The sequence below is a fragment of the Carcharodon carcharias genome, chromosome 26 (genome assembly GCF_017639515.1).
Source record: "Carcharodon carcharias isolate sCarCar2 chromosome 26, sCarCar2.pri, whole genome shotgun sequence".
NCBI lineage: Eukaryota > Metazoa > Chordata > Chondrichthyes > Lamniformes > Lamnidae > Carcharodon > Carcharodon carcharias.
The window spans coordinates 42,382,664-42,399,497 of NC_054492.1; the positions used below are offsets into that span (position 1 = coordinate 42,382,664).

Sequence of the window (16,834 nt, forward strand, 5' to 3'; positions counted from 1 at the left end):
CTGGTGGAGGGCTCTTTTCTGATTGGGAGCAATTTTACGGTCCCTCCCTCCAGTGGGATTTTCCATTCCTGCCGAAATCAATGGGCAGAATTTTGCCCTCGTGGGATGGGAGCAGCAGCACTCAAAATGAAGAAATGAAAAACAATGAAAACATGTCTCCTCATGTGACTATGTTACATATTAAATAGGAGTGCAAAAAGTCTTTTTTTTTAAAAAAACCCACTGGTTGAAACCTCATCTTGCCTGTGGATGAGGTTTCGTCAAAAATGTAAGGCCGCTTAGCCTTTTCGCCCGCCCGCCAAACAGTTAGACAGGCAGCGAAAAATTGTACTTAGTCAATTGATTAAGGGTCTTAATAGGCAACTTAATTGTTGGTGGGCATGCTGCTGACTCCCACGCGCCAACTGAAATATTGCACGAGTGCCCAATGACATTGGCATGCTCGCCCGACATCATCACGCATCATTTTATACTCAAGAAGCGTGTCGGGTGTGTGCCTGCACGCCGAGTGAAAAATTTGAGCCAATGGACTTTTGAAAGGCTCACCGCATTTTAAGGCCTTGCCCCCACCACGACAGGGCTGTAAAATTCCACCCATTGTTAGGGCAGCATAACAATGGCCTTATTCTGCATTCAACAATGATATACTTGCGGGATGCTACCTGAAATGTATCTCCTCCTCTTCTCCAGAAATAGTAACCTTCATGTGATGGATTAAAAAATTCAGAAAAACACGTTTCAACAAGAACCAAAGGAATTTGTGAATGTAGGAGAAGGGATCCAAAAATGCCCTAAGTGATAGCTCAATAAGCCAGAAATATTTTAGGGAACAGGAAATGGCAGACTGTGAACAAAATCATTGGTAATTGAATTTATCCAAAGAGTGTGATATTGTATATGAGGGGAACATTAAAGTATATATGATGAAGAAACAAAAAGAATTAAATATTAACAAGAAAAATGGAAAAACCAAGGTGAACGCCCTAGACTTGCAGTACAGATGGTTACCAAGTTTGAAAAAGGTAAAAGGTAAAAGATTAAACAGTAAGGAGTGACAAATAATGGCAAATATATTCTAGGTGTCTCAAACAAAATGAAAGCAAGACAGGTGGGTGATGCTGTACTGTGGAGTATTTTTGTCAAGTTACATAAAACAACAGCAGTACTGGGGGCGGGGCACAGAATATTCAATAAAACAATAAGATATGAACCCAGGGAACTAAACATCATAAACTCAATTCTTTTCAATATGGAACTAGTGGTTATACTTTATCTGGATTTTCAGAAAAAGTTCCATAAAGTTCCGCACACTAGATTTTAACAAAGCATGTTTTTGTGGCAATGAGCTTTATGTCAAATAATGACTGTTAATCCATCGGCTGGAAATGCAAACAACTTTTAAAAGCAGAGACTTTGTAAAACACAGACTACAAGTGTGATTTGTGCTTGCAACAAAGATAGCTACCCAATTTGCATTGTTCTACCTCCACATTGCAACTCTCCGAGATGGAGACACTGTGTCTGCTAAGACCCATCAAAAACAATGGCCTCAGGAGAATATGAGTGAGCCACACACCCTGTCCCCATTAATAAGGCATCACGGCAATCACCTAAGACATTCAACAGAGGGTTCCCGACAGGAACTCATCAAGCTACAATATGAATACGCTAAACCCAATCACTTGAACAATAGGGCACTGGCTGAGAGGGTTCCCAAATATGAACTGATTATGTTACAAGTGAAATTCCCCAGTCACAACCATGTTTGAATCACTGGGTGACAGTCCCACCCTTTGTGTTTAAATTACTTCTTCCCTACAGCGAGACGACAAGCAGCTGAGACGCAGACGAGAGAACATTTGAGTGGGGTCCCTCCTTCCTCCCATTTTCACCAACCCACCTTGCAAGCTTCAAACCCTGTTTGCTGACCAGACCACCCAGCGATGCCTCTGCTGCAGACAGAGAATTCTTAAGAATTCAACCCAGCAATACGGTCTCCTGGAGAACAACCAAATCAGCCGTAATGTATTTTTAAATCCGAAGTATCGGGACCACCGAAGGAAAGTCGCAAGACCACCAAATTCAGCCTGAAGCCAGCCAAATCAAACCACAGACTGTATACCCCATTATTTCCCTGGACTGGACTCTGTGACAAATCTATCCTTCCTCACCCTGATCTATTGTTGGGCCTGTGAACTGTATGTGTGAAGTCAGAGCTTATTTATTTTTCTTAGAGCAGTTAAGTATAATAAACCTAACCTCTTTCTTTGTTAACCTCAAAAGACCTGTCCGATTGGTTAATGATTACAGCATGTAAACAGTTCAACACTCACTGAATTGGCAACTATATCCTTTCAAAAAGGAAAATAAGGAAAGGGAAAGGAGGGGAGCCTTTTGACTCCTTGTCACCTAATCATATCATGGAATAAATGGCAAAAAAAAAATCTTTCATTGGACGGAAATTGGCTTGGTGATAAGAAGCAGAAAATACTGATGAATGGAAAAGCTCAACCTCATGCAATGACTGGTCATCTTTCAGGAGGATCTTCTCTTGGTCACGTGCTATTTCTGTTACTCATGTTCAATTATGATGCACAATAGGGTAATTTTCTGAAGGCCCCCTATTTATTTAGCCAGGTGACATGTGTAATAGGAGATTGATTGCGATCAGAGATCTGAATCAATTAAACTGCTGGGTTTAGGAAAAGCAGATTGGTTAAAATGTACAAAAATGTTTACATTGGAATAGGAAGCAAGAGAAAAAAAATCCACATCATTAAACACCTTAACTTGAGCACAGAGAAAATAATCCTCCCTTCATTAAAATCTGAATTTGAATGCAGGTCAAAGAGAGGCAAAGCAATTGTCTAATATACTGCACCTGGTCCTCTCAATGAACTAGGAAGGCATGTCTACAAGTAAAAGTTTGTGAAACAAATTAAGATACCTAAATAAGGGCCAAATATTTGCTCAGGAGCGCAGAGTCAGGAAAATTTATAACCATGACCCGACTTTGGAGAAAGGAGCACATTTCGTTCCGGAGGGGAGGATGATAACTGGAGTCAGGCCCGCCGCTCCAGTTAAGAGTTTGGAGACAGCCACAGGGGCTGCCTGGCGAGGCGGCTGGTTAAAAGGCAGACCTCGGTGCTCCAGGACTTTGTACCTGTTGTAAAAAAAGCAATAAAACCAAAAACAGCCCTCATCACTCACACACTCCCCATGCCAACTCATGCCGTCACATCCCCTCTACCCACACCCTTTGCGCTTACACCCTCCATGCCAATCCATGCAGCATCCACCATAGGCAGACCTCAGGAACCATGGTGAGATGAAATAAAATAAAGTTCAAAGTGCATCTTGTAGGCTTCATCATTTAAAGAAAAAACATGCTCATTCCAAAAAAAAATTGTGCTGCCGAGACATGGAAAACAAATATAAAAGATATTTTTTTCTCTTCTCTTGTTTAAATTCTGTTTTTCTTGAATGGACAAATGGATGGACTGAGAAAATGGCCGGACTGAGAAAATGGCTGCCGTGGACCACATAATAATAGTACTGGAAGTTTCTGAGCAGCTGAAAAGTGAAGGCTAACACATCAAACCCTTTGAATGTAACACTCCTTGCATTGATACACATTCCAGCCAAGCCAAGCATTAAGGATTGTAGACAAGACATCTGCACCAGCCAGCTTATGGACAAAGGCAGAGCTATTTGTGACTCATCTCCAACGTTGTGCTATTGGTTCCACAGTTACCTGTTCAAAACACAATGGGTTCTAGCAAAGAGCCTCGTTAACTGAAAGGCTCAGCTGAAAACCACTCTGTCACATGACCAAGACTTGAGCTATTTGAATTGCTTTAATTCTACAGTTTTTGGATTCCATCTTCAGTTGTAATTTAACCTCAGAAGAGAAAACTAGACTCCAGGCCAGCAGCCTGCCTCTGTCTGTCATTTACCATCTGACAAGAGGAATAACAGAACCAGGGCTCTGTCCAGGTTTTAAATTACCTGGCCCTTGTTCCAGTAGCAAACAATTTAGACACTTGAACTTCTGTATCTGTGCCTGGAAGATGAATTCATCTCCACGTGCCTTCTTCTATTGTGAAAGTCATAGCTTCTGGAAAAGCGAATCATGCCGCAATAGTTTCAGCTTACTAACCCCTTACGGAATGTGCCACTGGACTTTTTGATTCTGGACTCACGTGAAATGATAATTCTTATTTTTATTGTGGTCTTTGCCCCAAACCCCTTTCTTTCCTCCATCACTCTTATTGTACGAATGCAAAATGGGCGGACATTGTGAAACCCCTTCCTGCGTTTTGTGTGTGTATACAATAAATTACCCCTCTTATTTTACCTTATCTCACTTTTGCTGTGGGGTTCTTAACAGAGGATTGGATCACCCTAAAACTGAAGGGTTGGGGAAAATATGCCAACACTTATAAAGGGGGAAATCAAAAATCAAAAACACCTTTGCGCTTACAGACGGGTAGAGTGGGGAAATCAGGGCTGTTCTAAATTAAACCACCTCCCATCCATAACAAATTTAAGACACTTAAATTCCTTCAAATATTTAATAACTTATTAAAAACAAACACTTCCTTCAAGTGCTTAATCCCTTCTGAAAACCAACATTTATATTCATAGCCCTACATCAAAGACAGCAAATCTCTTTATAAGCACCTGAGCTGTCAATCAAACTGTGAATTTACAGCCCCTCTCCCCACTGTGATAATGTTAGGTTTTGGAAGCAGTCAAGCAGCACTAATCCTATAATGATAAACCTCACGGATATGCTAAGAGACAACTATTGAAATTGCAAGTACAGTCACAGCAGGTTGATTTTATTCTCAAATCTAAGGGCTTGGGGATTTAAATGACTTGACAGCTTCACAGTTCCACTGAGCTTATCCACTTTTTATGCACATTAATGCATATTCTTAACTATCCCAAAGGTTACCTTACCTCTCCAAAAGGGAGTGCGTGGACCTCTCCAAAAGGGAGTGTGTGGACCTCTCCAAAAGGGTACCTTGCCTCTCCAAAAGGGTACCTTGCCTCTCCAAAAGGGTACCTTGCCTCTCCAAAAGGGTACCTTGCCTCTCCAAAAGGGTACCTTGCCTCTCCAAATAGATCCAGCAGCTTTAAACCTTTTCCTCAAATGTCTAAAGCCTACGAGTCGTGTTTGGAAATTCCAGTAATGAAAATTGCATGTGTTTGAATGCAGCTGCACTTTCACATGTGCAGCTGCCTCCATGAATCGCAGGTGTGCAAAAAAGTTCTCATCCCTTTCCCCTTCACCCCTGGTAAAAAAAAATGGTGGGTGCCAGGTTTGGAGGCAGGACTTCTGGAATTGGCACCCAGTGCCATTTTGGCTAAGGTACAGCTCTTCCAGATTTGCAAACATTCAGGCCTAAACTCACTTGGTTCTTTCCTTTGAAGAGCTACAGACTAGTTTATTTATTTACAAAATCAGCTCAGGCAAGAAATAACGCCTACATAAGTCTTTTTATAGTAACTGCCACAGCACCATACAATCTTCATCGTGATTTGGCTTCCATAACAGCTTGAACTAGTGAAGGTTCTCAGGAGCTGGAGGAAGCCTGGGAAACCTCAGATCAAGGGAAACAGTTCAAGATTTGGAGGAGACTGGGCACAGATCATGAGATCGGGAAGAAATTGCAAGACCTGATGGAGGCTGGAGAGGAACTCAGGGCTTGGAGGAGAGCTCTGGTCCCAAGGAGGCTTGGACAGCAGGATAGAATATACATTGGGCTGGGAGTAAAACTTGAATGTTGGAGCCTGGGCATTGCAACTTGGGTCCTGGAGCAATTGCTGCATTGCTTATTGGCCAGACAAAAAAACTTGCTTGAAATGAAGTGAATTAGATTTGACATTCTTCCAGTCTCAATGTGTGGTAATCTGATGCATAATACATCTTTAAGAGACTGTGAGAAGATTGACTACGTGACTGTAAGACCCAATAGCATGGGCTACCATGTAAATGTTAGTCTAGGGGTAGGGTCTGGCTGGAGAAGCACACATCATGTTAATGCTCTGTTGTTTGTGTAAATAAATAGCAAGTGCTTCATTTCATATTGTTCTCTGCATCTACTGTATATTGTAATCGACTTGCCTGCTGACAGATAAGCCTGCAACTGGTTTGCAAACAAAGCCACCCATAGTCAAAACATAACAGCTGGCAACGGGGATAAACATCACCAGTTGACGACACCAAGGAAAGGCGCCAAAACTCAACTGTACTGAAGTAGCTGTGCCTGCAGGCCAACTGTAAGTACATTACAATTGTAAACCCTCACTGTAGTCGTTGAAGCCATCACCCTCCAATATGCCACAATTTGACCACATCGAACCATTTGATCAGGCCACCGATGACTGGCCACATTATATTGAAAGACTCGCATTTTCTTTTTGGCCAACGACATGTTGGGGGAGGAGAAGAGGCAGGCAATCACTTTATCAACACATAACAGTAAAACGGATGGCCTAATTCGTAGTCTATCAGCACCCAATGCCCCAGATTCCAAAAGCTTTGATGAGTTGGTGAATCTAGCGAAAGGTCATTTCCAACCAAAACCCTAAGTAACAACACAGTACTTTAAATTCAATTTGGGGTGTCGCACCCCTGGAGAGACAGTCTCTTGCTATGTAGCAGCTTTAAAACAATTGATAGAGCACTGTGAGTACGGGACATCGATTAACAACATGTTAAGAGGCCGATTAGCGTGTGGCATTAACAAAGACGCCATTCAAAAAACGTTGCTGTCTGGGACAAATTTGGATTTCAGTAAAGCCCTGGTGTTGGCGCTTGCAATGGAAAGTGTGGTCAGAGACTCAGAAGAAATCAAGGGTGGCATTCTTCACGTCGGAAGGGAGGCACCAGCTAGAAATGATATGGAAGCGCAGGGCTCCGCAGAAAGGCGGGAAACAGACACCCATTAACAGACCAGCAAAAAGCAATGGCTTAACAGATAAAAACCACTTACATTATAGGATTGGAACCAGACAGCCTACAAGCGAGCGACAATTTAAAAGAACCGGGTGCTTCTACTGTCATCACAATGGGCATATTATACAATATTGTAAAGAAAGATTAAGGTCATAGTTCAAACAAAAAGGCAGAAGTTGTGAAATTTATATAATGGAGGAGCCACAGCAAACAGGGTCAGATAGTCACTCCCTGCACAATTTAAAAGTGGGTAAAACAGAGTCAATCCATGTGAGAGTAGAAGTCAACAGAAAACCCATTCGAATGGAGGTGGATACAGAAACATCCCACAACAGTCATAGGGGAAACACACATTTAAGTGTGTGAATGGAGGAGGCCACTCACTAAAGCTAGAAAACTCAGATGCCCGACTAAAGACATATGCAAGGTTCTAGTACAATACGAAAGTCAGTCTGCAAATCTGCCCAACATGGTGATAGCAGGCAGAGGACCGAGTCTCCTCGGAAGAAACTGATCAAGAGAGATCAATCTTGAGAGATTACTGAGATCTCAATCAGAAGGAGGAAATGTTGCTGTTTGGAAAAAGGAGCGTGTAAAGACTCAACAAAAGGAACTCGAGGAGCTGATGCTTCAGGACAGAGTTAGGACTGAAGTCAGTAACCCCCAAAAAGAAAAAGGAAACCTGTTGAAGGATTTTCACATATTGCATGATTCCCTTAGATCCCAATTTGTACCACTAAAAAGGTATGAGGGAGAACAGGAAGAATTCAGCATGTCTCTGCCTGAGGTGAAGAATCAATTAGCAGAGAAAGCGCAACAATACTTAATTCTCCAGGAAACGACTAACAAATATTAAAAAGAAATGGAAGAGCTGAAGAACCAGCTACGCAGAAGCCAAGCAGCCTTAAAAATAGAGTTTTCAAAGAAGCTGACAGATGAGGAAATACTGGAAGACTCAACCACCGAGTTCACTCGAGTTTTCATACCTCAGCCTAGTCTGGCCAATAGGGAAGTTGAAGAGGAAGCCGGGATGAGAGTCAGCGCTGCCAAGAGGAAGCCGGGATGAGAGTCAGCGCTGCCAAGAAGAAAACCCATCAAAAGAAGGCACATAGAAAGAGGAAGTGAAATTACTAACAAGGCCCTGAAATTTTTTTTTTTACACAACAGGAAGCTGATCATTTTGCATTGCATTTTGCCTTGCCCAACATCCTAATTCTCAGAACCTGCCTGACAGTTGCCTGTCATATTGTTGAATTAGGAGAGTAGGGGCAGCAGAAGTGCATGCGGTGTGGCCCGAAACAGCGTGAAAACATTCCTGCTGGAGTCTACACCATAGGTGGAAGGAACTCTCCTCCTTTGGAAGTACCTGCAGAACCCGTTGAGCCTGAGAGAGTCAAAAATGCAAACTGGCAGGTTCCTACTGGGGAGCCTAGTGGACAGAAAACGCCTGAGGGAGGCCTCAGATAAACCATCCGAAGTCATAGAACTACAACGGTCGACACGTTAGAAAAAGCCTCCTGAGAAACTACATTTGTAAATAGATCATTTTTGTAAACAGTCAACATATTGCAAAATGTGCTTTCAAGTAAAAGGGGAGTGGATGTGGTAATTTCAGGTGTAATATACCTTTAAGAGACTGAGCAGATTGACCATGTGACTGCAAGACCCAATAGCTGTGTAGCATGGGTTACTATGTAAATGTTAGTCTAGGATAGGGTCTGGCTGGAGAAGCATACATCATGTTAATGCTCTGTTGTTTGTGTAAATAAATAGCACGTGCTTCATTTCATATTAGTCTCTGCGCCTGCTGTACATTGTAATTGACTCAGCTGCCGACCGATAAGCGCACAACGGGTTTGCGAGCAAAGCGACCCATAGTCAAAACATAACACAAAGACTAGCCTAACTTTGGATATCTCATGGCCCATACAGTTTCATCACTAACTGAATGTTTCAAGAGGCATTCCAAAGAGATGTTGCATAAGAGAACCAGGTGACTCACCCTTGTGTTCTTACCAATTTAACTCAGCAAATACTTTCCCCTGAAATTAAGGGTGGATACACATTGCATCTCCCAATGGCTATTCTCCAATCTCTTGTGAATACCTTTGCAGCAGCAAGAAAAACTGTGTGACTACTTCTCTGGGTACAGTTCACAAAAGAGGGGAATTGTAATTCTGTGGAAGTATCAGGCTTTGTGGGCCAAATTTTGTTTATTTTAACGTCTTATTTTTTAATTACTGCAAAGTGACAATCAATCGACATAGCCTTCATTAAAGTTCTTCCTACTGTTGTACCCTAACAAAGATGCATTGAGTGCCAAAAGCGGCAAATGTCATGTTCCAGCATATTATGAACTTTCAGTCAATACTCCAAAAATTTTGAACACAAACAGTCCATTAAAGTGGCCACTGTAAAGCATGTGATGTTTTGGCTTCAGAGCTTCAGACAGCCTTAAGTCTCAAACAAATACCTAGTGAAATATGGGCATTCACAACCATATGGGGAATTCACACATCCCTTTGTTTATGGATGGACCGTCAATAAAAGAACCATAGCATTCCAGCCAGCTCATCTTTCAATTTCATCATGAATAAAAGAAACATCAAAGTTCAATGTGTGTTCGATGAATGCGAATGGATCCCCATCAACCTTCCATTGTATTACGATGATATCTCACCCAACTTCAAATGAGTGCATATTAGTATCAAAAGACAACACAGGTGTAATCAATACACACTTTTTTTTTTAGGAACTTGTACAACTTGTACAAGTCACATGATGAGAAAGCCATTTTGTGGACTGCTTTTAAAATAGCAGCAAGAAGTTGTTCAGGGACAGGAATCCCTCAGAAAGATATCAAAGCAGCTGCAAGTCATCTAAGTAGCCAAGAAAATAAACAGCCATACCTTTAGAAGGGCTTTCCCCAATTTGTTCCAACTTCAAGTTCACCTAAGAAACAACCTCCTGGAAAGTCAACTACAAGAGGCTTCACAGTTTACTGAAAATCCTCTGCTTTACAAAACTTCACTTCAGTCAAAGTATCATCCCATCTAAGATATTACAGGCCTGCCACTAAAGAGACTGAGACAATCATAAATTGCAATTGTATTTTTTTCCCCTCATTTGTATCTAATCTTTGTGAGAGTGCTGGCATGGGTGAGACATCGCATTTTTATACAAAAACTTGCTGCTGGAATTATTTAAATTGGGACAATCACTCTTAAGGTAAGAGAACACGCCCCCTTCACATACAAAACACACTGAACACAGGCAGTAAAGAAAACACCAATTGTGTCTGTAACATAAGCATGGAGCAAAATTGCATTTAAGTAAGTGTGCAACACCTACAACATGGCACCTGTTGGTATTAAATTAAGCCTCAGTGAGGTCACAAAGCAGGGGCTGAATTTTCACTTTTGGTACAGGAAATAGGAGCTGGGTCTGTTTCCAGGTCTAAAAGCCACCCCCTTTTTTTGGGGGGGTGGTGGAGAAACGCTGCTGAGTGGGAAAGGAAAACAGTCCCTCGTTGGAATTTTGACCAGGGTGCATATCCTTGATTGACAGAGACAGGTTCTCTGTCCATATGAGGGCAGAAGATGGGTTCTTGAAGTTGGAGGGCCAGAGGCCTTCTCGCTTGAGAGGAGAAGCAGGCCGCATTAAAGGGTAAGTAACTGAGAGGGCACTTCAACATGAAGGTGCCCTGCCAGACACTTTAAAAAAAAAATTGACTAAAAAAATAGAGAAAGTAGCCAGCCCATCATTACGGGCTTGGAAGGAGTTGGGGTCAGGAGGGGGTGATGGGACGAGGAGTGGGATCTCTCTACAAGGCAACCTTTGACTGCATCTGTACCTAAGGAGGTAGAGAAGAGCATCATAGGCATGCCTGACATGCTAGACCCTCAGCCTGCCGCTGGGTGTCCACTTCCAGGCAGTTGAACTGCCGCCTCGTTGCATGGGAAACTGGAGGCCGACTGGAAAATCTCAGTCAGTCCCCATTACTTAATCTTAACAATGTTCAAACCGAGCCTAACCGTCTGCCTGCTTCAGGGGCTGGCAGCACTACCAGCCCCAAAGCCATCTCAGACAAAGCAGCCAACGCGGGGAATGGGGTCGGGAAACCGGCAAGCCAGTCAGGTAGTTCCCTACCTCTATTCTCTACCTCAGCGAGGTCCGAAAATCCTGCCCATAGTTTACATTGCAAATTGAAATTCCACACTGATGCTGTGGGAGACACTATCTTCAAGTTAAGGTTAAAGGATATTGAATATTGTTGAGGAAAGACATTTTGTTGAAGCTTTTTGTCTTGCACTCATCTAGTAGAGGTGTTGCTATGGAAATGCCTCTACCAGTGTCCACTCACGTTGCCATAGAAATGCCTCTACCAATCAGCACTCTCTTGTCATACAGTATAAAGCTGTTGCTTCCCCTGACATTGGTATTCTTGCGATTGTCCTGATGAATGCAAGACAAAAAGCTTCGACAAAATGTCTTTTTGCAGCAATACTCGAAGTTCTGTACCACCAAACGACTATTTAAAGAATACTGTTGGAACACACTGGATAGGGTGTTGCCTTTGGCTCTGTAATATCTGCCTCGGTGTACTCAATGCTGATGCTGGATGCCAGAAATAGAGAAAAAAAATTTACATTCCTAAGTACTGATGTCTCTTAAACGTCTGTGTTTGACTTTATCCCACTGGATATTTTGTTGAAAATAATAAGTAAAAATATACACACAATTTCCAAGAATCCACCTCAACTGTCATAATGCTTCATTATATAACTCTTTGGCCAAGAAATGTTATCCTTGGATATAAAAAGCTAAACTCTTTTTTTGAATGCAAGTCCAGTATACCTATAGCTCCTCTATGAAGTGCAGCAACTGAAACTAAATCTTAGCTTTGTAAATATATATTTTTTTGTTGTATTAACATTTATTGTGCTGAGCAACAGTAGCACAGGAAACAAGAACAAAAAACAGAGTTCAAGAGTTTGGAAGATTAATGATGTTTCCACCACGGGCAAGCCAGAGACGTGTACTGCAGCAAAGACTGTGAAAAACATATTTGAAAGGTTCAACAGGGGCTGTCAACCCCAAAGCTCTTGAAAACTAGGCAGTAGTGAGAGGCTGGGCATCTTTCTTTTGTATTTTCAAATTAATTCTGACAGAGCTGGCCCGACCTTTTCAGTCATTTGCCAAATCATATGTGACCATCTTGCCACTAAGATGGGAAAACGCATTCTCTCTAACATATTGACTATTTCAGCATTATCCTGAATTGTCTCATCTAATGGGAGTGAAGCAAGGCCTTCCAAATGAAAAGACTAATATGGTTTTAGATTTGTCATGCAAAGGCTTTGAGTAAATAAGAATTAGTCAGGTGTCTACATTCTGAAATGGTAAAAACAGGGGTGAGAGATTTCTGGAGCAAATGTCACCTGCTCTCCAACTAAACAATGGGGGATTTTACACTTAGATACAAGATTTTTTTTTGTTTGTTTAAAAATAATAAATTATGTTGATAACCATTCATATAGCACTTTACACAAACTCAGGATGTCTCAAAGCACGTTACAGCTACTTGTCAAAGTGTAGTCACTGTTGTAATGTAGGAAATGCAGAGCAAGTTCAGATACAGCAAGCTCCCAGAAACAGGAATATGATAATGACCAGAAAATCTGTTTTTGTGATGTTGATTAAAGTCTAAATATTGGTCAGGACACTGAGGATAATACCCCTATTCTTCTTTGAAACAGTAGCATGGGATATTTTGTATTCACCCCAGAGGAAGATTGGACTTTCATTTAACACCTCATTTGAAAAAAACGGTACCTCTAGAAATGTCACCTCCGACAATGCAGCACTCTCTCCATCCAGACCCCTGATAAACTAAAAACCTTGTGTCTGAACTTCAATGGAAAAAGCAGATCAAAAACTTAATTGTGACTTTATACTCACATGTGCTATTCTGTCAAAACCATAACCCAATTACTCTTCCCCCACCTCTTACAAACTCTATTCCTTAGACACCGATTCCATCCCTTTACCTGCTAACTGTCTATTCGCAAACTAGGTATTGTATTTGATGCAAGGTGGGCTTTTGACATATCTGGTCATCAAGACTGCCCACTTCCACAGCTATAATATCAATGACTGACTCCACCCACCTCTGCCCATCTCACCTCCGGCTGAATCCTCATTTGTTATCTCTAGACTTGACTATTCCAAGGACTGATCTTAGATCCCATCTTCCATGCTCCATAAACTTGTAAACTCGTGCAAAACTCTGCACCTATATCCTTACTTGCACCAAGCCTCATTCACCCATCAATCTTGTGCATGTTGATGTACATTGGCTCCTTGTTAAGCAACCCCTCAATTTTAAAGTTCTCATCCTTGCTTTCGAATTCCACCATGACCTCACATCTCCTTACCTCTGTAATCTCCTCCAGGCCCACAGCCCACTGAGATATCTGTGCTCCTCTAATTCTAGTTTCATCCCCCCACATTTTAGTTGATCCACCATCGGCAGCCTTGCCCAACCTCTGGTATCTGCACCCCCCAACCTCTCTACCTCCGCCCCCTTTCCTCTTTCAAGATGCTCTTTAAAACTTACCTCTTTGACCAAGCTTTTGATCATCTGCTCTGATATCTCCTTGTGGTTCAGTGTTAATTTTTGTTTGAAAGCCCTTCTGTAAACTGCTTTGAGATGTTAAAATTGCTTTGTAAATAAAGTTGTTGTGTAGGCAACAAAAATATAAAGGGCAGGATTTGTCAGTCGGTGTGCAGGGGTGGGCCCGACACACTGATGCATAAAACAACGCACGATGACATCGGGCGTGCGTCCTGACATCATCGTGCAGTCCTGTGATATTTCGTTCAGCGGGTGCACGCCAGAGTTGGCTGTGTGCCCAATGATATGTAAAAGGCCCATTGAGGCCATTAAGGAACTGATTACAATAATTGTTAATGCTGCCAGTCCAACCTTAAGGTTGGCGGGCAGGTGAAAAGACCAAGCGGCCTTCCTGTTTTTTTAGGAAACCTCATCCACGAGCGGGATGACGTTTCCTGAAGCTTTTATTAATTAAAATATTTTTTTTTCGTAAATATGAAAACATGTCACATGAGGGGACATGTTTAAATAAATTTTTACACCTCTTATTCACTATTTACAATAGCGACTCAATCTCCCTGACGCAGCTCCACACCTCAGGGATATTGAAGCCCACTTTTGCGCACATGCACAAGGAAGCACTAGTCCTGACTCTCTCTCTCCTCCCCCTGCCTGCACAGGTAGCGCTGAGCACTACCGCTCATGTCTTACGCTGGGTGGGCCTGCGTAAAATGGTGGCGCTGAACCGATCGCAGGCGGCAATCAGCTCCGTCACCGCCTCTGCCCGCCATCTGAAAAACTCAGGGCATAAAGAGTTGGAAATGAACAAAAATGTAATGTCTGGGCTGCTTCCTGAATGCCTGTACAATAACATTGGTCTCAAAACCCCAGAACACAGCACTATAGAGGGACAGAATGATGTACAAAACCTCCTCCCTTAAGGTCAAAAGGAATACTAACTTGGTCTGTATCCACTGGGAATTGATTGTTCTATTGCTGATGATCTAATTGAGATTCTGTATTCTTTGGTGGGTTGGTTTGGGGAGAACACAGTATTAAAAACACAATTTGCACAAAATTCCTAAGAACCAACCTTAGCCTTTCTATGGTTGACTGCTAATGAACACATTTATCGTTTGCCAAGAAATATTGTGCTTGGATCAAGATTATGGTTGGCCCAGGATTCCAAATGTTGTATTAAACCAAAAGACCATTTTTTAAAAATATAAAATCATAGGCCTTTCCAATTAGTTAGTCAGAGTCAACCTAGAACCAGAGTAAATTATTACAATAAATTTGATTGTTCACAAAGCAATTACATTGCATGAAATAACAAACAGCTACTATGATTCTATCTCAGTACTGCTTCAACCACCGTTTTATTCTATAAGGTGCTTTTTTTTAAATACTTGTGCTCACCTGCTTGGCTTTCCAGACCTCCAGAACAGGCATTCCTGCAATTATGGAATTAGGGTCTTCTTGTGCTGCTGAATTTACAGTGTCATTGGCACCAATAACCAGAACCAAATCAGTTTCTAAGGATACAGAAACAACAGCTTGAAGTCATTCTTTTATTATTAAAGACATATTTAATTAAAATGTAAATAATATTATACAGTAATATTTTATTAATTTTGAATCTTAATTCAAATCCATTTGTTTTATAAGAGTACGGAACATTCTCATCAAGGACTATTTGTTTCTGTTACAATAAATATTACAACAGAGACTGCAGACTCACAATCTGACTCTGAATCATCATATTGGATCCATCTCATTTGGACTTAGCATTTTTAAAGCCTGAAATGTTAATTTGCCTCCTGACCCACATATAGATAGGAACTTGACATCATCCACAGGGCAAAATTTATTTGGGACATCGTGACTTTAAATAATGTGTGTCCAAGGAGTCAAGTTGATCATTCTCATTCATGACTCTGTATACAAAGCCTTAGTCTAAGAAAGGCGAAAGCAGCATCTCTTCTCATCAAGGCAACATTTGAACAAGATCGTTTGTAAAACTGAAGTCAATGTGGGGCTGGAAGAGCCGGGGTGGGGAAATCCATCTACTGACTGAATGACTGGTCTGACCTGCTACAAAGGACAATGTCTCATGCTGTTTGCCTAAATCCAGCAATGGATAAGCAGACTTTTTTCCAGCTACATATTGGGGAAGACCAAAACCATAGTCTTCGGTCGGCCCCTGCTACAAAGATTGTCCACTGGCCATCAATTGCACCCCCTTCCCTGGCCACTATCTGAGATTAAAGCAGACTGCTCACAACCCTTGCTTCCAATCTGACTCGCAGCTGAGTTTCCAACCATGTATCTTCTCCATAACCAAGGCTGTCTGTTTTCACCTCTAATATTGGCCATTTCTGCCCTCACCTCAAGCCCATCCATTGGTACACTCTTGCTTTGGTTACTTCCAGACTTAATTATTTCAATGGCTAACCTCTTAACCTCCACCCTCCATAAACCTCAGCTCCGTAAAACTTCTGCTGTCTATGTCCACATTGTATTTGCTAAATTTATTTTTCCACAGGTCTACAAGAGGCATACCCAGATGTACCTTTCTCCAATTGAAAGGTGAGGCAGGTAGCTAATTCCTAGGCTCTTGCCAGTGCCACTTACAACTGGCTGCTAGGATATGCTCGGGAATGACAAATGTCAACTTCCTTTCTGATCTCCCCTTGCTCCCTCTTTCCTACTGGGGAACAATTCACCTTCACTAAGCATCTCTCCAGATATCCTTAGATGACACTGGAAACTTACTCTGTGGTGGTGAATCAAAGGGGGAGTGTAAGTACTACCAGTTCAGTTGCTATCAATATTGTCTGATCAGTTTTTCTGCATTCAAACCATTAAAGGCAAACAATAACCCCAATAAATGTCAAACATATGTTTCTCCTTAAAACAGCAAATACACGAGGGGCCATTATTTTTCAGTGCCTGCTGCCATATGAACAAATAAATCCTTGCACTTACTTCCAAGCAAATGTTATTTGCCACCTCCATGCACGTATTCGTTACTAGCACTTTAAGCGTAAATGTTATTTTAGTGTTAACTCTTACACCACTGGCAATTTTCATATATATTACCATGCTTGCTGAATTGTTTAGGATAGAAACATAATTGTGGTAATTTATGATGGTCTTTTTTTATTCGTCCATGGGATGTGTGTGTTGCTGGCTAGGCCAGCATTTATTGCCTATCCTTAATTGCCCTGTTCAGAGGGCATTTAAGAGTC

At 41.7% G+C, this 16,834-nt stretch overlaps 1 protein-coding gene across 3 annotated transcripts in view; it reads right to left on the minus strand.

Annotated features, from left to right (window-relative positions):
- The window catches only part of LOC121269935 (NAD(P) transhydrogenase, mitochondrial-like), an 80,956-nt gene that overhangs the window by 667 nt on the left and 63,455 nt on the right, over positions 1–16,834 (minus strand). For all 3 annotated transcript variants that reach the window (XM_041175086.1, XM_041175087.1, XM_041175089.1), the window contains exon 21: positions 15,003–15,118. In XM_041175086.1, coding sequence (XP_041031020.1) covers positions 15,003–15,118 — 116 coding nt within the window. The remainder of the gene's footprint in view (positions 1–15,002; positions 15,119–16,834) is intronic.